Source organism: Hakea prostrata, chromosome 5, assembly GCF_041222555.1.
Source record: "Hakea prostrata isolate BN-2017 chromosome 5, UWA_Hpros_2, whole genome shotgun sequence".
In the NCBI taxonomy this organism is placed as follows: domain Eukaryota; kingdom Viridiplantae; phylum Streptophyta; class Magnoliopsida; order Proteales; family Proteaceae; genus Hakea; species Hakea prostrata.
This window is the reverse complement of record NC_142604.1, coordinates 43,765,935-43,788,228: the sequence shown is the minus strand read 5'-3', so window position 1 is coordinate 43,788,228 and position 22,294 is coordinate 43,765,935. Positions and strand designations below refer to the sequence as shown.

The 22,294-nt window shown below is 38.2% G+C and overlaps 1 protein-coding gene across 1 annotated transcript; it reads left to right on the top strand.

Moving 5' to 3' along the window:
* Positions 1-2,733: 2,733 nt before the first annotated feature.
* Positions 2,734-4,122, top strand: LOC149016043 (uncharacterized). The gene is made up of 2 exons (XM_089156661.1): positions 2,734-3,370; positions 3,536-4,122. Exons 1-2 carry the CDS (start codon positions 2,734-2,736, stop codon positions 4,120-4,122), a joined length of 1,224 nt encoding a protein of 407 aa, XP_089012787.1.
* The last annotated feature ends 18,172 nt before the right edge of the window (positions 4,123-22,294 follow it).

Below are 22,294 nucleotides of genomic sequence, written 5' to 3'. Positions count from 1 at the left end.
GTCTTCGCCGCCGATTAACCCCATGGTGAGTACTCTTATCCATTCTTATGATTCAAATAATTTTCATTCTCATCGAGACACCAGCAATATGGGAAGAGAAGGAAACGAATGGAGAGCACCTCGTGCAAACCTTGGCCGAAGAGGAACCGCTAATGTTCAACTTGACAGAGCTTTTGGTGGTCGCGAGACAAAATAGATTCAAGTGCTTGATGGAAATGAGAATCAAGACATCCCCGATAGTGACATTCTATGGGGACAGGAAGATAGAAGCAGAGAGAAAGATCGTTCTCAAGAAGTTGGGCTTGGAATGTTAGAGGTTTAAAAACCGAAGAGATTGATAAGAGATTGGATCTAATAAGGACTTGATATGGTAGCTATGATTGAAACTAGGGTCCGGAAGCAAACCCCATAAGGCGATGATGGATGATCCTGGAGTTTTATCAACTAGAAAGATCACTGGGTGTATTTGTGTCTTTTGGAACAATGACAATGTTGATTTCCAAAAGTTTTGTTCTATGCAAATTGCATGGAATGACACCACGAGATAAAAAACGGTCTTTGTTTATGGTGCAAATGGATTCTAGATCGACTCCTCCTGGAATGACTTCACCAGTTGGGTAACCAATGCAATGCGGGGTGTTGCTTGGTGATTTTAATGCTATAAAAGGGATAGATGAGGTGAAGGTGGTTTAGCAAGGTAAAATTATTCAACCTCATGATGCATGCTCTTCTTCACAAGAACTCAAATGGATGGGGAACAAATAGGTGAAAAACTGAAGGAGAAGGAAGGATACGGTCAAAGATCGACACGTGTTGGTTAATAAGAATGGTTAGCAAACTTCCAAATGCTAGCCGATTCCTAATCAAGGTCTGATCAAGGAGTGATATCCATCGGAATCAAGGGAAAAATTTTCAACAGGGTGGACCACGATCATGAGATAGTAGAAGAGGTATGGAACTACCCAATTTGAGCCATTTTTGGTTTAATGAGTCGCTGAAAGTTTTGAAGGATAGACTAAAATTCGGAGTAGAGGTGCTTTCAATCACTTGGATGACCAAATAAACAAGTGAAGCAGTTGGATGAGAACCAAAATTGAACAACGGATGAAACACTTCATATGAAGGAACGACATCTCATTCATCACCTCCAATATCTGGGAGATCGAACCGAAAGCAAGAATTAAATGGTTAGAAGGACGATAATACCCAATTTTCATAATTCCATCAAAACGAAGAGCAAAAATGGGTGCACAATTATGATCAAGGGAACCCATTGATGATGAAGAAGCGATCGAGAGGAAGGCGTAGATTTTTGAAAGTACTTTGGAGGATCTCCCAGCACGCAACATATAGACGTGTCTTCAAAGATGTTTGTCGAGGATGAAGAGCACCCAAAGACGCACGATGAAGAAGTGCGAGGTGTCATCTGCGGACAACAACGGGCGATGGGTTTGGGGCTCTTTCACAAACGAACATGGATTATAACGGGGAGGGTTGTATGTGATGCAATAAAGGATTTTTGAACACCGACGACAACTAAAGTTATCAAGACTAACCGATTCCTAAAGGCAAGTACAAACAACTTTGGTGATGGACAAGAGTTAGTTCCATGGTGTATGGTTTATTGCGAAGATTCTAGCAAATCGGTTGAAACAAGTTATACACAAACGGTGGGAATGGATCAATCAGCCATTGAAGGTCCAAATTACAGACAGATTCTATTGTGTCAAGAACCCTCCATGGGTACCATCTAAACAGGGACAGCTGAAGAAAGATTGACTTTCGAAAGCTATGATTCAGTCATTGGAGCTTTTTCAACCCAGAGAAATACAGCAGCTAATTTTATTAAGTGGGTGAAGAAATGTGTTGAGAACCGTCTTTCGTATTTTCCTAAATGGACAAACGACTCGCTTTGGATCGACTCGCGGGTTGGACAAGGATGTCCTATGTCTCACTCCTATTCAATATGTTCTCAATCTTCGACCACCGCTAGCAACTCGAAGGGAGACTTTGATCATCATCAAACGCAAGGAACCGGGATACATGGCTCTTTGCTGATGATGTCTTTGTTTATGGAAAGGCTACCAAGAGAAGTGCAATTGCCTTAAGAACACTCAACGTTGGATCGGCGGACTACATATCAACATACAAAAATCTCATATTTTCTTTGGGAACTGTTCAAGAGATGAAAAATCTCTTTGATGAGGTTCTTGGATTTACTCATGGCACCTTCCCTTTAAATATCTTGGCGTTCCTATTACTTCAGGGATGTATCGACAAGTGGATTTACATGAGCTCTTGAATAAAGTAGACAAGCGATCAACAACTGGGTTCATAAGCACTTGTCATATCGGAAGATTCACACTCATTAATTCAGTCCTTATGGGAATCATTGCATACTGGCTGAATGTAATCCCTGTACCAAAAAGCATTCTCCACAAACTAGAGAGTAAGTTGGCAAAATTCCTTTGGTTGGGACATAAGGCTAGTGGTTCCTATAAAATTGCATGGTCAGATCTTTGTGTTCCCAAGCAAGAAGGAGGATTAGGCTTAAGAAGACTTGAAGATTGGAATAAAGCTGCCTTAGCTCGCCATGTGTGGAACTTGGCATCATCATCTAATTCATGTTGGGTCCATTTCATCAAATGTAGATGGTTAAACAACCTCTCAATTTAGGCAATTCCAAGGCCAAGTGGTTGCTCAGGTACTTTTCAAGCCATCCTCAAAATCAGAATGGAGGTAATCGGTTGTGTTAAGAATCTCATTAAAAATGGTGAGAAAACCAATTTATGGTTTGATCCTTGGCTTGTGCATGGTCCTCTTTGGAAGCCGGGTATATTAATTGCACCAGCTCTTGGCCGATCCTACAGTGATACTGTGAAGACCTTGATTGTAGAAAATAATGTTTGGATAAATCCATCAGCAGATTATACGATTCAACAAAGATGGGGAGACATTAGTTCAACCAAACTGTACTTGGCGATTCCTCACGATTTACCAGTATGGGTTCCAACCTCATCTGGCGTATTCTCTCTCAAATCAGCATGGGAACATGTTCGTCAACGACGTCCGGCGGTTACATGGTATAAGGTCATATGGGGTAATAGATGCCAAAAACGTTTCTCTTTCATCAGTTGGGTTGCTGCTAAAGAAATGTTACAAACAAAGGATAAACTCATGAAGTGGGGAGGTGTGATTGATAGTACATGTGTCTTATGCACTCACGCTAACGAAGATCATAATCATCTTTTTTTTCAATGTGGATTTTCCAATGAGATTTGGTCTTCGATACTAAAGCTCAACGGATTTAGACATATTACCACTGGATCATGGAAGGAGGTGCTTGCATGGGTGGCAGATCACTTCACTGGTAAGACTCTAATGAATCGAATACGGTGCTTTAGCTTTGTATGTACGGTGTAGAGGATCTGGGCAGAAAGAAACTTAAGAATTAACTCTCCTAATCGGCAAAGTCCTACATCAATACTTAGTCAAATTGTTATGGAAACACGACACCGCTTTTCGTCAACATTAGACAAGGTGCCAAATAATGCGAGAACAAGGGAATTTTTTCAACGTTGGCAAATCCAAGCTCGATTCGTTTTTGACATAGAGAAGATGTTCCGTTGGATACGGCCACCAGACGATTGGATTGCAGTTAATTGCGATGGTTCTCAAATTGGTAGCCGTGGAGGCTATGGGACACTTGGACGTGACAATACTGGCAAACCAATCTTTGCCATAGCCGGTGGTATGCCAAGCCTTAACATCCTTCATGCTGAGCTTAAAACAATTGCTATTGGCCTACCGAAAGCTCGCAATTTGGGGCACAACAGAGTCCAAATACGATCCGATTCTGGAGTCACTATTAAGATGATACAGAAGATTTATCGGGTTCCATGGTATGTAGTAGATCTTGTGCAACAAATTCATGAGCTGACTAGGGATTTCGTTGCATGTTCTTTTGAATATATTGTGCGTGAAGTGAACTCTTGTGCGGACTTCCTGGCTGGATTCTCGCAATCCACCCAAGAATTCCACCTTCACCCCCTTTATCTCTCTGAAGCTCTTTCCTGTCTTATTAGGAATGATGCTAATGGGAAAAAATTCTATTGTCTGTAAACCCTTTATTTTTAAAATTTTTAATATAAAGCTACCTTTCTCCAAAATAAAGAATATTAACATATTTATTTTGCCTCCAATGTAATATTTCAGAATTTTTTTTAATTTTTTATTAAGGACAAATAGCTATCTTTGTAATTAAAATATCACTTTCTTTAACTACGAAAAAAAATATCAATCCTAAATTACCGTTGATTTACTTGTTAACAAAGTTTTGAATACAAAATATCAGTCCTAAATTACCGTTGATTTACTTGTGTTGTTGTTGTTGTTGTTGTTGTTTTTTCTTTTCTTTTCTTTTTTTTTTTGGAATAAGGATATCAATGGGAGAGGTTTTCCATTTCCATTAATAAAGCAATATAGAATTGGAGTATGAATTTATTTATGTTTAAAGCAACATTATCAACTTATTGATTATTTTATCATTTTGTATAAGCTTGAATCATTTTATATTTCTATGAATTTTATTTTTAATTTACTTGTGATACTTTTATTTTTTTTTTTTTTTTTAAATATGAATTTACATTTGATATTTTAGATCCAAAGATAGGACCAATTAAGGCTAAGGCCAAGATAAGGTCAATCAGGGCTAGGGATAAGGCTAATCAGGGTTAAGCCAATTAGGATCATGGCCCAGGGACAAGGCCAATCAAGGCTGATCAGGGCCAACCCATCCCAACCCGACCTAATTATGGTCAATTATGACGGGAATGGAATTGGTTTGGCCATGTAGGGCTTAGGGCTAGGGACAATAATCCTTGGCCCTGAAGTAGGGTTAGGGCGGGAATGGGCTCAGATTAGGACATATAGGGCTAGGCTTGGGATTGCAAAAGCCCGGCTCAGTTACAGCCCTAATGCTTAGCATTAAATGAACATCGTGTGAATTCCTTTAAATTTGGCCACACAAAAGAGCATTGCTTAGATTATGTCAACTTAAGTAAAATAAACTGATTTTTTCTTCTATCTGATCGAACCAATCTTTTTTACAATTGAGATTTAATAGAATCCATGTGATGTACATTAAATACTAAGCACCACAAGTGAGATCCATGTATTATATTTATACTTTCAAAAAAGATTAAAAATAAAAACCTGTGAGTCAACTGTTACAGCTATTTTACTTAAAAAATGGTGCTCCAGCTGTATATATAGTAAAATAGTATACACGTTTTTATAATAATAATAATAATAGCATATATCAGTAAAGCGATGAAACCAAGCTCTAGTATTATAAAGAACGTTGGAATTTAAACACAATGAACAGAAATCTGGATATCTAAATACCTGGGGGTTGGTGCATGTAAATATTCTAATTTAAAAGTAACGTGCAGCGGTGTAGGTGCATTAGTGCATGTAAACATTCTAATTTAAAAGTCACGTGTAAAAATGCATTGTTGATCGTTGCCAAAACAGCCATAAAATAGTTTTACAACCCGATTAAAAGTTTGATCATTAATGTAAACCAAATTCTTGATTGTATTCCTTGGCAACCGAGCCTCTTGGATCTGTTGATGGTGCCATCTATCCGCCTCTTGATGCTAAAAAAAAGCCATTTGCACCTAATAATAGGTCAATCAAGTAGGGGTGGAGTAAGAACTCAAGTGTTGTTAATTATAAGTGAATTAAATTTATCATCCATTGTCTTGGGCTAAAGAGCATACGTAGAGTATTAACTAATAGGGATTTAATACTCTGCACCCTGAAACCCAGCAGCTTCTGGGTATGGCTGCCATCGATCATTATTTTTTCACTTTCTCAAAATTAAATAAAATATAATTACAAACCTAAACTGAAGAGATGTCTTCGTTTTCTATTCATCTCGACGGAAAAGAGAAACCTCTTCACGAGGAGATACACAAGAGCAAGTTTTATTTTTTCAATAGATTTGCAACAGTAGTTTTTTGTTTTGATAGAATGTGCAAGAGCAAGTATTATCCAGCCCAGTGACTTTCATCATGTACTTTTGGGAACCTATGGTTCTGTATATGAAGATAAAGGTCAACCAACAAGTGCACCGATGTGTTAGGTTTACAAAGGCATGGTGAATGGCTCCATGCAGGGTAGATTTTGGGACTCATTAACTGGATAGAACTAAAGGCCATTTAAATTCAGTTCTACGATTCATCCATCTGTAAAAAAAAAATACTAGTTGTACTTCTTCTTCTCACGTTCTCCTGGTTTCAACACGATGAGATGGCAGCATAGTCATACACTTCAGGAGTAAGTTGGGAAGTGAATGTGAACTGTGAAAGCCAGACATCTAGCTGCCCATGTTGATAATTAAGCATTCAATGCTCGTGTATAGGCACTGAATGGAAAACAATGTAGGGTCTTACAGAAGTAGTATAATGAATTTAAAACTTCGTATTTCTCTCTTCTGTCGAGATGAATAGAAGACAAAGACGTCTCTTCAGTTTAGGTTTATAATTATATTTTATTTGATTTTGAAAAAGTGAAGAAAGAATGACCCGTTTGGTTTAATCAAATAAATCCATTTATTCAGCCTATAACTGAATATTTGAGAAATATTGGCTTTTTGCCATACCCAACAACAGCTGGATGGCTCGCTGAGGATTAAATCCGTAACTAATAAGAGCAAGAGGTGGGGGTCGCTAAAAGTTCATTCATAAATCTCTCCACAATTAGGAGAGTGAATTCTTGAGCTCACTCTTGAGAGGATTTTGCTAGGCTAGTGAATCTCACATTGAGGGGCTTATAACATATGCCCAACATTGGATGGCGGGTTGCTGCCTATGATGCTCAGCATTGAATGAACGTTGCGTGAATTCCTTGAAATTGAGCTGCACAAAAAAGCATGTGTTAGGCCAATGGTGGATTAGTAGAAAGCAATTGTTAAAAGCCGACAAACCGCATTCCCACAAGGGAGGCTTGATAGAATCAATGTGCGTGATCCATGCTGGCCAGGCACCACAATTGAAATCATGTATTATATTCCTCCCGAGAAAAAAATATGCACCGGCAACTCATAGTACAGCTCTTCAAAGGGCTTCAGCTGAATATAAAATAATGACACGCTTAAAAATAAAATGTAAAAACATGTGTAGATCATGTCAACTTAAGTAAAGATCAAACCGCATTCTTTTATACAATTGAGAATTTGATTGAATCTATGTGACGTGGATCCCATTTTGGCCAGGCACCACAATTGAAATCCATGAATTATATTTATACTTTGGAAAAAAATAAAGATAAAAACGGGCAACTCAGAGTGTTACAGCTGCTTTACTTAAAAAAGGTGCTCCACCTGTATATATAGTAAAATAATATACACGTTCTTATAAAAATTACAATAATAATAATATATGTTACAAATTTTTATAATAATGATAATAATATATAGCTCTAGTATTATAAAGAACGTTGGAATTTGCAATCTAAATATCTGGTGGTTGGTGTAGGTAAACATTTGTAACTTAAACGTGTAAAACTGCAGCGTTGATGTTGCTAAACCAGCCATAAAATAGTTTTACAACCGGATTAAAAATTTCATCATTAATTTAGACCCTTGCATCAACTGGTGCTATCTATCGGTCACTTTAAAAAAATAAAAATAAAAAGAGGCCATTTGCAACTAATAACAAGTCAGTCAAGTAGAAGAGGCCATATGCAACTAATAACAGGCCAGTCAAGTAGAGGTGGAGTAATAACCCAAGTGTTATTAGATATAAGTTCATCCATTGTGTTATGTAGAGGCTTAACTAACAAGAGCAAGAGGTGGGGTTATTTGGGGGCCAAGAAGTTGCATGGGACATGTGGATAGGGGTGCAAGTTTGGCCCTGGCAGCCCTAACCCGCCCTAAGCCCGATTAGGGCTTGGGCTAAAGATTTTGGCCCTAAGAGCAAGTTAGGGCCAAGGGCGGGCCTGGGATTACTCTCTGGCTCACCTAGCCCATCCCTGATCTTGGCCCTAATCTTGGCTCTGATTATGGCCCTGATTCTAGTCCTAATTCTGACCTAATATTGGCTATGATTCTGGCCCTGATCTTGACCTTGATATTGGCCCTAATCTTGATCCTAATTTGATTCTGGACCCTCCACCCATATGGAGAGAAATTAATTCTAATCCACATGGGTGAATACTTGACACATGTCAAATTTTAAAAACATGATCATGTTCTGTAGAAAATTAATAAAAAAAAATTATATCCTCATTACCAATGTTGTAAGCATCCATATGATTTGGCCATAATCTTGACACTAAATTTGGCTCTAGTCTTAATGTTAATTTGACCATGATCATGTACTAGGTTTTTATCCTAATTTTTATATTAATATTGATATAACTATAAGTCTCAATTTTGACCTTCAGTCATTTTGATCATATTAAACTATGAATTCACTTTTTATATTATTTTTAAGGTAATTTTTATTTTCCGAACTAAGTCATTTAGTTTCCAAAAAATATTGACTTTTTTTTTTTTGACTAAGGTGAGATAATATATTATAAATAATAAAAACTAGTTTATAGAGAATTAATATCTAACAAATTTAAACCCAAACTTCTCATCATGAATATTGACATATTTCTTTTTCCTCCAATATGATATTTCAAAAAAAACTTATTAAGACAGATAGTTGTGTTTGTAACTAAAATATCATTTTCTTTAACTAAAAAAAAAAATACCAAATTATCGTTGATTTACTTGTTAACAAGGTTTTGAATATAGATTTTTTTTGTTGAATAAAGATATCAATGAGAGATGTTTTCAGTTTTTCATCACCAAAGCAATGGGAGACTTTCAGAACTCAATATAGAATAATGGAGTGTGAATTTATTTATGTTTAAAGCAATACTATTAACTTATTGATTATTTTATCATTTTGTAGAAGCTTGAATCATTTTATATTTCTAAGAATTTTATTTTTAGTTTACTTGTGATACTTTTATGTATTTTTTATTTTTTTTATGAATTTACATTTGATATTTTAGGTCCAAGGAAGGACCAATTACGGCTAGGGACAAGGCCAAGGGGTTAAGGCCAAGATAGGGTCAATCAGGGCCAGGAACAGGGCCAATCAAGGTCAGGCGGAGAGGCCGTTAGGGCCAATCAGGGTCAGGGCTAGGGACATGGCCAATTAAGGTCAAGGCCAGGGACATGGCCAAATCCGGGCCAGGGCCAGGGCCAATCAGGGCAAACCCATTCCGACTCGGTCCAATTAGGGCCAATCAAGGGTGGGAATGGGCTTGGCTTGGTCCTGTAGGACTTAGGGCTAGGGACAATAATCATTGGCCTTGAACTAGGGTCAATGCACAGAATGAGCTTAGATTATAATATATAGGGTTGGGCTTGGGATTGTAAAAGCCCGGCCCTATTGTAGCCCTACATGTGGAGGGGCGGAGCCCGCAATTTTTTTTAAATTATTCTTTTTTTTCTTCTTCTTCTTTCCACATGTGAATATCATCCATTTACCCCCTTCTCACTATTGGGTATGATTTTTAAAGATAAAGATAACAGTATAAATGTCATTCTTAAAATTTTAAAATTAAAATCCTATGTTTTTTACTTTCCGATTTATTCTCTTCACTTTCTTCACATGCTTAGGAAACTCTTGAAAGCTTAACTTTAAAAGTTCATTCTTAGATCTTCTCCACAATCAAGTGTTCTCCTCTTTCTTCACATGCTTAGAGAAAACTGGAAAAAAACTCAACTAAACTATAAGAGTTCATTCTTAAATTTTCTCCACAATCAGGTGGTTCTCCTCTCTCTCTCTCTCTCTGTCTGTCTCTCATTGAAATGATATACTTTCTTTTTTTCCCCCGTAATATGGATTTTAAAAAGAAATATTTTGTATGATATTTTTTTTGTTAACAATCCTAATGCTTTAATTTATCGATATTTTTATAAACGTAAAAGTGTCACATCAATAATTTGTTTGTATTTTTAACATATTTGGACCCATATCCGAATATGATAAATAATTCAAAGGTAAAACCCTTAGTGGGCTCTATATGGGCCACACAATATGTGTGGCAAAAAGTCTCTTGATAGGCTAGTGATCCGGATTTTCATTATTCACTCCGATCCTATATTGAATCCCAATTCTGCCCTTGAACACGTGGAATTTGAGTTCCATATTGAGAACAAGTTATCATAAGCAAGAGTGGTACATCAGAAGCTTTGTGCATTAGGCTAGCTTTAGAGGATGCAAGATCACGTGGCCGCACCAATCTAAATGTCCATTTTGACAATCAAGCTATTGTTTCCTACTTCTTCTCTCTTTCTTTCTTTCTTCTTCTTTTTTTTTTTTTTTTTTTTAATTAAGGAAAAATTCATTAGAAACTAATAGCACTTACATATATTATATATTGTTCTATTACAGTCATCCACTTGATTGGCTGCAATATTTACATACCGTTCAAAAAAGGTCTGAGTACTAGGTTTGGGATTTTATCAAATTTCATCAAAATTGTTGTCTTTGCCAATTCTAATAATATTGATAATTCCCCTATTGGCCAGCTTTCTCTTGTTGGTCTTGGTAATAGAGCTTCTAGGTGTGGATTATTAGTCCAAACTTCTTCTATCTTTAGTCCTCTCTCTGCTACCTCATTCAAACCTTTATGTATTCCAAAAGCATGGCTTCCAAGATATCCTTTGTTTTTCCTTTTCCAAAATTGACAGACTGAAGATGTTCATCCTTCCTTATCCTTCATCCCGCTACTCCATCCTGCTAGCTAGGAATCCCTGCACAGATTTAAACATTTTTATTAAGTAGTGGTATACAATAGCACCCATTATCATCTAACATATTAAGATTATCACAAATAGAGAAAAAAAGGTAAATGTGAAGTTTCATCCTCCCTTTGTAGTTTTAAAACCTTAATCCAGTATTTAAGGTTTTCTAAAACCTTCAAGGGATTAGAGTTTTTCAGATTAAACACCCTTTTATTCCTTTCTTTCCAAATGAAATAACATGCTATAATGAAAATCAACATAAACCACCGGGAGTTAGTCTTATTCAGTTGCAAGCTCATGTTATGACACCAGTTTAGAAGAGATATATTCCAAATTTCCGTTCGTAGTCCCAAGGGGCCTGCCACATGAATTCTTTTTCCCCAATCGCATGAGACTAGAAGGTACCATATTGTTTCTTCTTCTTTCCCGCACATAGCACATTCCGATTGCATTCCCGACCATTGTGCAAGTTTGGCCCGAACCAATATTTTTGTATTTAAAACACGCTAGAAAAAAAACTTTAAATTTGGGATGAATTGGTAACTTCCACATGTGAATCCACCAACTACAATTTGGTGTACGTGTTTCCTACTTATTTAATCATGATGGCCACTACCATTAGATGTAGTGCAGATCCTTAAGTTTACTTCTGAGCTCTGTTTTTTATTTTATTTTATTTTATTTTATTTTTGTAGCTTTATTATGTCCTGTAATTTCTTGTATGTTCCAAGAGCATCTAATGCATTAGCGGATGCTTTGGCTAGGAGTCCATGATCGGTATCGAGACCGATAGCTTGGCCCAATTTTGATCCTTGGTTGGTGGAGTTTCTGCCAGCTGGGTGCTGTACTCATTAAGAAGTGGTACATTAGAAGGACCCCCACTTAATTAGCTCAATAGGCCCAGCAAAAGGTGACCCATTCACTAGGACAAACAGTTTCACAAATGGGCTGGCTTGAGTCAATTAGTGAAACTGGGCTGACAGGAACATAAATGGGCTTTATGTAAAACAGATCCATCACTAATAGTATTTGACAGTTCATATTATTTAACAGTCCATCACTACTAATAGTATTACAAGTAGGCCCAGAAGAATGAGACCCCATGGACGGATGGCCCGGCCCCTATTACAGGGAGATATGTAGAACCACTCAGCAACCCATGCTGCCAAATGCTTTGATAAAAAGACAGCCAGGCCACCAAAGTGGGCTAAGAGGAAACAAATCTATTTCAACAATTTGTTTATGTTTCCTTTCAACCTTCCCATTCCTTCCCATCCCTGCTTAGACGTGCATAGTAGACATGAAAACCAACGATTATTACCACATTTTTTTTAATAGAAACAAAGGAATATTACAATGAGCATTTACATAATTCTAATGGAATTAAAACCTCCCATTTGTTCATAAGAGTTCTAGATATTGTATCCTGAACAAGATTACACATCCAAGTTTGAACTTCCCGCTTTGGAAATGGTTTGATCTTAACGTTAGTAGTAGTCTTTGCTAAGGTAAAAAGATCCTCTGTTAAATCGATTGGCCATGCCAATTGAGCGTTGGGAATGTATTGTGCTAACACATCAAATGTTGTCCAAATCCTCATGATGTGGATACCAGAAGAGTTGGCATAAGAAAAACCTTCCATAAGACCCCATATAACCAGTTGTAACTGGTTTCTTGAATGGAATCTTCCAACCACACATCGGTGTAGGGTACCATGCACAACAATGGCCCAACAACATCATGTCCAGTCACCTTGATTAGATGTACACCCTCCACATATGAGGAGATTATCATCTGCAAATTCAACTAAATTAAAAGCGGTACAACAACAGACATCAAAGTATAGGGTCATATGAGAAGTATCCAAAGAACTGTTACTAGGAGGCCTGAGACTAAGATCTTTAATCCAGTTGTTTACAAACCCTAAGACCCGACTAGGTTGGGGTGCAGTTCTATTAGCAAGAGTCTCATTACGAACAAACCAGATACCATAACAGGTAATGATAAAAACAAAGAAGAACCACGTTAGTGTAGCTCTATCCAACATATTCTGGGAAAACATAAAATCACAGAAGTCACGCAGAGTTATATTGAGATTCTCCATTCGAAGCCCTAATGGTCCCGAGGCCCAAATTATTCGCGTCCATTGGCATTCAGCAAAGAGATGCCAAATTGATTCACCATGGCTGTCACATAGTACACACACAGGATCAGCCATGGTCCACTTGGCCATCCAAAAAAATTTCCAACAATCAGAAAGCCTTTAGTGGTCAACTAATTATCCTTAGACTGAACAGCCACCCAAGTATTAGCCTCTTGTGATAGTGGAAAAGATGACATAAAAGACCTTTCTTGAGCACCAAGGAAAACTATAGGATGGGAAAGAAGTCCAAGTTGTGTAACTGCCTCCGCCATAGAGACCTTCCGCATTGTCACAAGGAGACTCCTACAATCCATAAAAGGATCGAAAGCAGGAAAAATGCATGGATCAAACCACAAGAAACCTTTTATAACCCACTTTCCTTTTAACCATTTTAGAGCGAATGAATCACCTTCCAAATATTATTCTAGACCAAAGACCCCCTTTTGTCCCGAACCTTCGGGTCAAACAAAGAGAAATGAGGAAAATATTTGGCCTTAAGACACTTAGCCCATAATGAATCAGTCTCAATTAGAAGGCGCCATCCTTGTTTGATAAGAAGAGCTTGATTAACTAGCTCTAATTTTTTAAGACCCAACCCTCCCAGGTTTTCTGGTTGACAACATTTGTCCCAAGCAATAAGAGTGGGATGTTTACTTGAATCAGTATGTCCAAGCCAAAATCTCGGACAAATAGAATCCATTTTCCTACAAATAATCTTTGGAAACAAAGAATATTGCATATGGTAAATACGAAGAGCCTGAAGAATAGATTGGATCAACATCGTTCTTCCCGCAAAAGACAGAGATTTAGCTTTCCACCTAGCTAGCCTAGCTCGAACATTACTAATTACCAAACTCTCCAAGTTCTTAGTACGAGCCCAAGAGTTGAAGAGATTAGTACCTAAATAGACAGCTTTAGAGGACATTTCTTTGAGGTTCTAGAATGGCTCACAAGCGATCACGCAAATCATGGGACACAGCTTTACTAAAAAAGGCTTCACTCTTTTCAAAACTAACCACTTGACTAGTAATGCAAGAGAATAGTTCAAAAACGGTTTTAATCACACACACATCTTCCACCGAAGCCCAACAAAATAAAAAGATATCATCAGCAAAGAACAAATGAGAAATTTGAGGGGCATTTCGGGCAATGGTGATGCCCCTAAAAGCATCCAGACTTCAAAGAGCATTTAAAAGTCTAGATAACACTTCTATGATAAAAAGAAAAAGATAAGGGCTAAGAGGGCACCCTGATGAAGGCCCCTCGAAGCAAAGAACCAAGAAAAAGGAGAACCATTAATTTTAACAGAAAACGAGGTAGAAGATACAAGCCCATCAATCAATCTACACCAACAGTTATTGAAGCCTAGGCATTGCATAATTTTTTGAAGAGAGGACCACTCCAGCCTATCATAGGCTTTAGACATATCCAATTTCAGAGCGAGAAATTCAGGTTTGGCAGGAAAATATTATCCATAATTTGACTGGTGGAAACAAAAGCACCCTAGCAAGGGGAAATAAAATTATGAAGCAAAGACTTTAATCTCAAGACAATAATTTTTGCCAAGATCTTGTAGGATACATTACATAGACTGATAGGGCAAAAATCATTTACATAGATAGCATTCTCTTTTTTGGGAATAAAACAAAGCAAGGTGTGATTAGTGCCAAAAGGTAATACAACATTCTGAAAGAAATTTTGTACAAACATAACAATATCAAAATGAATAGCATGCCAAAAATGTTGGAAGAAACAAGCTTGGAACCCATCAAAAACCTGGAGCCTTAAATGCACCAATGGAAAACATTGCATGTTTAATTTCATCAACATTAGGTATAGCAGTGATATTAGCAGCATCATGAACATCAAGATCTTCATGAAAGAGATTATCTATCAAATGCAGCATTGAAGGATTTGAAGAAGTATAAAGGTGAGACATATAAGCAGCAAAACATGATGCAATCTTTCCAGGTCCAGAGAACCATTCCCCCCCCCCCCCCGGCCCCATCACAAATAGCCTCAATTTTCATATGCTTAATATGAATTTTAGAGGCCAAATGATAGAAACGGGTATTCTTATCACCATCTCGAATATATTGCACTCTAGATTTTCTAAACCAAAAAATCTCCTGAGCATGGTAGAGCCAACCTAACCATTCCTTCTTTTGATTATAATCCACCCAGTAAGGAGAAGGGGAAGATTCAATTGTATGCAATTCAAATTCCAGTCTCTCTCTCAGAGAAAAAAGATTACCAAATTTAGAGTAATTCCAAATTTGCAGAAAATGAGATAAATTGGCAAGTTTGCAAGTGAACGACTCACCTTGCTGCAGATCCCAATGCTTACCAACACATCAATGAGAAAATCAGGATGAGAGTGCCAAGCAACCTGATAATGAAATAGCTTCCGACCAGTGGACAACTTAGGAAGTGTGTTGATAAGAAGGGGGGAATGATCTAACCCAATGGCAGCCAAATGAAAAACATGTATGTTAGGTAGAGAAGCCATCAAATAATCATAGATAAAAACTTTGTCAAGGCGTCCCTTAGGTAAATGTGGGAGGGGCTTATGAGTAGACCATGTGAAACTGGATCCAAAGACTCCCAAAATTGTCAAACCATGGGAAGAAAGAAGATGTTAAAGATATGGAAGAGCAGGAAAAGGTTTAAAAGGTACCCCAAACTTGTCATCAGGTGACATTACCTCATTAAAGTCTCCACATAAGATAATAGGGTCAAAGATAGAGTAAAGGTAGGAAGACAACAATGACTAGCAATTCTTGCGTAAAGAGTATTGGGAAGGGGCATAAAGGAAAATAACAATGAAGGAGACATGATTTTCATTTACTTTTATGGCTACAAAATGTTCGGAAGAAAAGAGAATAGTAGGGAAAGAGAAAGTTGAGCAAGAAGCCATAATGCACCCTGAAATCCTCGACGCCCAGAACTAGGAACCTCAAAGATTAAATTAAAAGATTTAAGTACACCAGTCCATTTTGAACTTACATCATTAAACTGCTTACAATGAGGTTCACAAACAATAGCAACTCAAGATGATATTTGTAACAAATTTTTCCCAAGCGAGAAATAGATAACTTTCCATGGATGCCCCTTACATTCCAACATAAGAAGACCATTGTTGCCACACTCTCTACCACAAAAAATTACTCAAAAAGGAGTCAACACCAAATGTAGCACCTCAAATACAAACAGCCAACACTACAAGTTAGGGTTATGCTAATTAAAGATAAAACAAACGGAGCGAAACTAGCTTGCAAGCGCATTACAAGAACCAGGGGAAAACCTAAGCGAAGCACACAAAGTTAGAAGGAATCACAGTTAGGAGAAAGCATAAGGAAATTTACATATCCACTTGAAACAAAAAGACCAGCCAGAAATAATTAGAAGTGCAAGAGAGTCGAGCAGATTTAGAAAATGGGACGTAGGGGTCACCTGGGAGTCCGCCAAAGGTTGCTCCCTAGAGTTTGCCTGGTAAAAAACCATAGGGCACTGAGCCACTGCAACAGACCCAGTACCATTAAAAGTCATTGCCACTATTTCATCCCGCATTTGGCGCAAGAGGGAGGAACGATCAAGATGATTGAGGGTAAGAGAGTCAACAAAAGTTTGGAAGGAGTCCATGGGATCCAATGGGGGAATCAGTGGGTTGGGGGGCGCTGCCGTTTTCGGGGAGGGGCATCAGTGGCTGGTTCCCTACTAGCTATGTCGCCTAAGTCATCCCTCCTCAGGTTACCAAGAGTTACCCCATGCGAGAATCCATGCGATTTAGAATGACAGCAATACACATGGTATACATTGACAATTTTACCCTCTGATTGCACCACTTTGTCCCTACAAATATCAGAAGAAGGGAGAACTTGAGTGGCATCCACAGTAGGGGTAAAAGCTGGAATCTTCATAAGAGAAGCCGCTTCATGAAACAGGCCCTCAAGATTAAAATTCTCCAATGGGTAATCAAGGAGGAATTTATCACCAAACATGACACCTTCACACTCCATGGCATCAAAAACAATAGTTGCAATCACAGTTTCAGTAGCCTCCCTACTCACAACAGACTCGTGTTTCCTTTTAAACTTGGAGTCAATAATGGAGGAAAGATGTTTCATTTTGTATGCCATAAATTTCTCAAGGCATCAAGTAGAGAAAACCTTCAAATAACCGGACATCAATGGCACGGTTCAAGGACTTAGATAGAATCCACCTAATGGCAGGTCCAAATTGATGCTCCCATCCGGCATCTTATGAAAAGGACAATGACCATCAAAGTGAGTGAGACAGCCACACCGAATACAAAGCATAAGAACTTCAAACAAGCTCTTTGAATAGAAGAAATCTCCATGTTTATTTTCAAAAGAAATTTGAAACTCAACTGGAACACCTAGATCAAACATAATCTTCACCCAAGCATCATCTTTAGGAAGCCCAAGAGAATGCAAATGCAACTGGACATCAACAATTCTACCAAGAGGAGTAGCGACCTCAACGATTGCATTTTCATTGCAGAATTCTTTTCGAATATCATGGATTTGAAACCCACGCCGCCAGCGGTGGCGCTGGGTCTCTAAGGCGATACATCTCAGGGAAAGGGGAAAAGGAAAGATGGAGCACTAAGTGATCAATCCACCAAGGGGCTAAGGATAGCACCCTATTCCGATGATCTTCATAAATAAACTCCACCGCAAAATGGCCTCCATTGAAGTTGAGAAGCAGATTGGCTCCATAACAGCTCCACGCAGAAACAACCTTTTCTACAAGCAGAGGTGCTTGGATCTTAGGAAAACCCATGGCAAAGCCAAAGCATCCCAAGAACTTTGTTTGTTAGGCATATGCTTAAAGAGTGACCCTTCAACAGTCACAACACCGGTGCCAGCCACACTCCACACAACAGCCTGCATCCGATCCCTTCCATCAGCAGGCTGAGAGTTTCCCTCAAGAGGCGACCGACCCACTAACCCAGATTGGGATGCATTGTGAGACGGCAATCGAGAACCAGAAGATGAGGACCGCCCCAAAGAAGAAACAAAAGTAGGAGAGTAAAGAGAAGTAGAAGATATAGAGAGAATAGAGGAGCGTCAGCAGGGCGATGCAAAGATTAGAAGTAGCACAACATAGAGGAGCTCACAAGAAACACGAGAAAGTAGAAAGAACCGCCTTGCTATAAAAGGCCAAACCAAGCTCAGGCACTTACTTCACACGCTTGAGGTAAATGGGAGGATTAAACACAAACCTAACCAATGGGAGCACCAAATACGATAGGACAGTAAGTAGGAAAAAAATGGCAAACCAGTCAAACCCAAAAGCAAACCGTGGCGTTATCCCAGATGACCATACCGAAAAGAAAGGTTAGAAAGTGCGAAAAGGACCAACCCGCAAATGCGAGAGGAAGACAATAACTACAGAGCTAAAGAATAACAGGAGATTGGTGGCAAATCCTGGCAACACCGAATCTTCATCCAATAAATTTATTTATTTTAGAAAGTTGTTTTTATCATTGTATAACTCAAGTTTGGTGTTTTCATAAATGTAATAGTTTTGAAAAGCGTAGAGGATTTTGTTCTTTCATTTTATGCTTCTCTCTCCCTCTCTTGATTGGAGTAGAATTGAAGAAATTGCTAGGTATCTAAACTGTCTTTTCTTATTACCACAATTTTGAAGAAGTTTTGAGAACCCCTTAAACCCCTTAATTCTAGTAGAAAACTATTTCTCAACAAGTGCTTTGAAAATTTGAAACAATCAAAAACTTCTGATTACAAGTTTTATGTACTTCCATGTAAGTCAAGTGAAGTGATGATCTACATGACCTTCATTTGAGAAATGAACATTGACAATAATGATAAGGATACCGTAGTACAATAGATCTTTTGATGTATTTCCCTTTGTATCCTTCTGTATACATTATATATACATGTAATTTGTCTAAAGTCAATATACAACTTTACAGTATTATCATGGTATCAGGCTTTTTCTCTCTCTTAAGAGCTCTCGATCCTGCTGTTTACAAGTTCTAGAGTTCTATTTTGAAGATTTCATGGCGGTGGCGATCTGAAGTTTCTTTTTCTTTAGCTAAAGTCTTTTGCAACTTCTTGATTTTCTTTGCAAATGGCCTCTGATTTCTTTGAAGATCTTCCTCACGATCGTGTCTCAGAAGATCAGGCATCTGGTGATCTTTCTTCTCCACCGTTCTAACTTGTTCATCATAATGTTGCCCCATCTTTACCATTGAAACTCACAAATGTAAACTATCCTATGTGGCGAGCACAATTTCTTCCACTCTTGTGAGGTCACAATCTTCTTGGTTATGTTGACGGTACTTTTCTCCGACCATCGACTACGGCTGCAGCTGATGTTTGGGATCGTCAAGATCAGTTAATTTCGGTTAACTTCTTCCCTTACTGAAGAGACAATTCCCTATGTTATTACGGCAACAACGTCTCGTGAAGTTTGGCAAACCTTGATGCAAATCTTTGCATCTTCTTCTAGCTCTTACGTTCTTGATTTGAAGAATCGCTTGTTTCAGTTAGAGAGGTGTTCAGATCAGTCCATGTCTGCTTTTCTTCTTGAGGTTAGGGCAATTGCTGATGCCCTTGCAGCTATTGATTGTCCTGCTCAGATCTTGATTTGGTGCTTTCTGTGCTTTGTGCTCTTGGTCAAGAATATCAAGATTTCTCAACCTCAGTGCGCCTACGGGCAAATCCAGTAAGTTTCTTGGATCTTTGTGGATTATTACTCAGTCATGAAATTCATTTGCAATCCTCGTCTTGTGTGCCAACTGCCTCTATTGTCTATGCTAATGCTGTGATTTCTACTTCCTCTGTTGAGGTCAATCGGAATAATCAATTTGGTGGTGGCCGTTCTGGTTTTGCTCAATCTGGAGGTTCTTGTCGGTTTCAGTCTAACAGATCTGGTGGCTTGAATCGTTTTAGAGGTTATAATAGATATGGTGGTTCTAATTGGCCTGGTTATACTCGATGGAACAATACTTCTAGAGCTCGGCCTGGTTATTCTCAGTCGTTTTCACAACAGAATTCTTCAGCTCGTGCTTCACCATCTTTCATTACTAATGCCTCTTCCTGTGGTGGAGCTTCTTCTGTCTCTCGTGTTGTTTGTCAACTTTGTAATCTTGCTGGACATGTATGCTCTCAGTGTCCTCACCGTTTTGATCAAGCATTCCTTGGTACATATGCATTCTCTATTTTTCATTCTTCTTCTTTCTTTTCTTCTTTATGGCTTTTGGATTCAGGGTCTAACAATCATGTGACTGTAGACATATCTAATCTTGCCATTTCTAATTCATTTTCTAGATCTGACAGTGTCTTTGTTGGAGATGGTAATGGTCTTCAAATCTCTCATGTTGGTTCTTCAATTTTTCATAATTCTGGTCATTCTTTTTCTCTTACTAATATTCTCTATGTTCCTGGAATTAAATATAATCTACTTTCTGTTTCTCTTTTTTGTTTAGATAATCATGTGTATTTTTCTTTTGATTCCTCTTCTTTCTCTGTGAAGGATTCCACCATGCACCGCATGCTTTGCTCCGGCCAGAGTAGTAATGGACTCTTTTTTCTATCACTACATCCTCATTTATCCATTCCTGCTTCAGTTACATCTTCTTTTGCATCTCCTGCTGTCAGCAATATAGCTTCACTTTCGGTCACTGATTGGCATCGTCGTCTCGGGCATCCCCATGATCGTCATCTTTCTTCTCTACTTAAGCACCTATCTCTACATGTTTCTAGTAAGTCTGAACCCTGTGATGCTTGTTGCAAATCTAAAGCTCATTGTCTTCCTTTTCTTCCTTCCATATCTACCACCTCTACTCCTCTTGAGCTTATTCACAGTGACCTATGGGGTCCTGCTCCTGTTTCTTCTTTTGATTCTTTCAAATATTACATACCGTTCATTGATGACTACTCTCGTTATTGGTGGTTATATCCCATTAAAAATAAATTAGATGTGCTTGCTATTTTTCTTCGTTTCAAAGCATTGGTAGAAAATTTCTTTCACTTGCCCATTAAATCTTTTCATCCTGATGGTGGTGGTGAATTTTTAAAATTAGCCTCTTCTATTTTTTCCACTTTTGGCATTTCACATCAAAGTTTTTTTCCTTATACTCAAGAAAAAAATGGTACTTCTGAGAGGAAACACCAACATATTGTGGAATCTGTTCTATGTCTTCTCTTTCAAGCTAATCTTCCTGATAAATTTTGGTATGTTGCTTGTCAGACTAGTGTCTATCTTCTTAATAGACTTTCTTTATCTTCTCTTGGTAATGTTTCTTCATTTCATTTTCTTTTTGGTACTTGCTCCGACTATTCATATCTGCATAATTTTGGATGTCTCTGTTATCCATGGTTGCGACCCTATTCTGCTCATAAACTCTCTCCTCGCTCTCTTCCTTGCATTTTCTTGGGGTATTCGCTCTCTTCCTTGCGTCTACTCAATGGCTCTATATTTTTAGACATGTTAAATTTTTTGACAATGTTTTCCCTTTTGTTACTTTGTCTTCCTCCAGTCTGTCTTCATCCTCTCTCTCCAACTGGCATCTTTTTGTTCCTTCTGTTATTTTTCCTTGTTCCCAACCCTCTACAAGTGTTTCTTTTGCTGAACGTGTGCATGATCCTACCACTCCAGTGCTGGTTGTTCAAAGTGTTGATGTTGTGTCTACAGTTCCAGCACATGATGATATTGTTGTTGATCCTGTTTCAAATAATAGAGTTGTTTCAGGATCTACTGCTGAAGGATGTTCTACTGCTTTTTCTCCTTCATTTGGGCTTTTAGATTCTCATCATTGTAATAATTTGGACACTTTATGTACACGGACTGCTAATGACACTTACAATTTTGTTGGTAATTTTTTGGATGGATCTGCTCCTATTGATGTTGTTGGGCCTGCAACACTTGATAAAAAACAATTCTCTTAGTCCTCAACAGCCCACTGGTGTTTTAGTTGTTAATAGGCCTGCATCTAGTTATCCAACTCAACCCATTCATCACATGCTTACTAGGTCCAAGACTGGTTCTCTAAAGCCTAATTGTAGATTTAATTTTGTGGCCTCAACAAATGATGCTTCTATTGATCCTCACACTTATGCCCAAGCTGCTCGTTACCCTCAATGGCGAAGTGCTATGGATGATGAGATTAATGCACTTCTCTAAAATGGAACATGGGTATAGTTTTATCCTCTTCTTCCCAAAACATGATTGGGTGTAAATGGGTTTTTCGGATCAAACGAAACCCCGATGGATCTATCTCTCAATATAAAGCCGGCTTGGTTGCAAAGGGTTACCATCAACGCCCTAGTTTTGATTTCAAC

Bases quoted from the DNA above. Each gene is read 5' to 3' on its own strand.
- LOC149016043 (XM_089156661.1), top strand. From the start codon at position 2,734: ATGGAGGTAATCGGTTGTGTTAAGAATCTCATTAAAAATGGTGAGAAA. The intron at 3,371-3,535 runs GTAAGACTCTAA...CGTCAACATTAG, and splicing joins GGTGGCAGATCACTTCACTG to ACAAGGTGCCAAATAATGCG.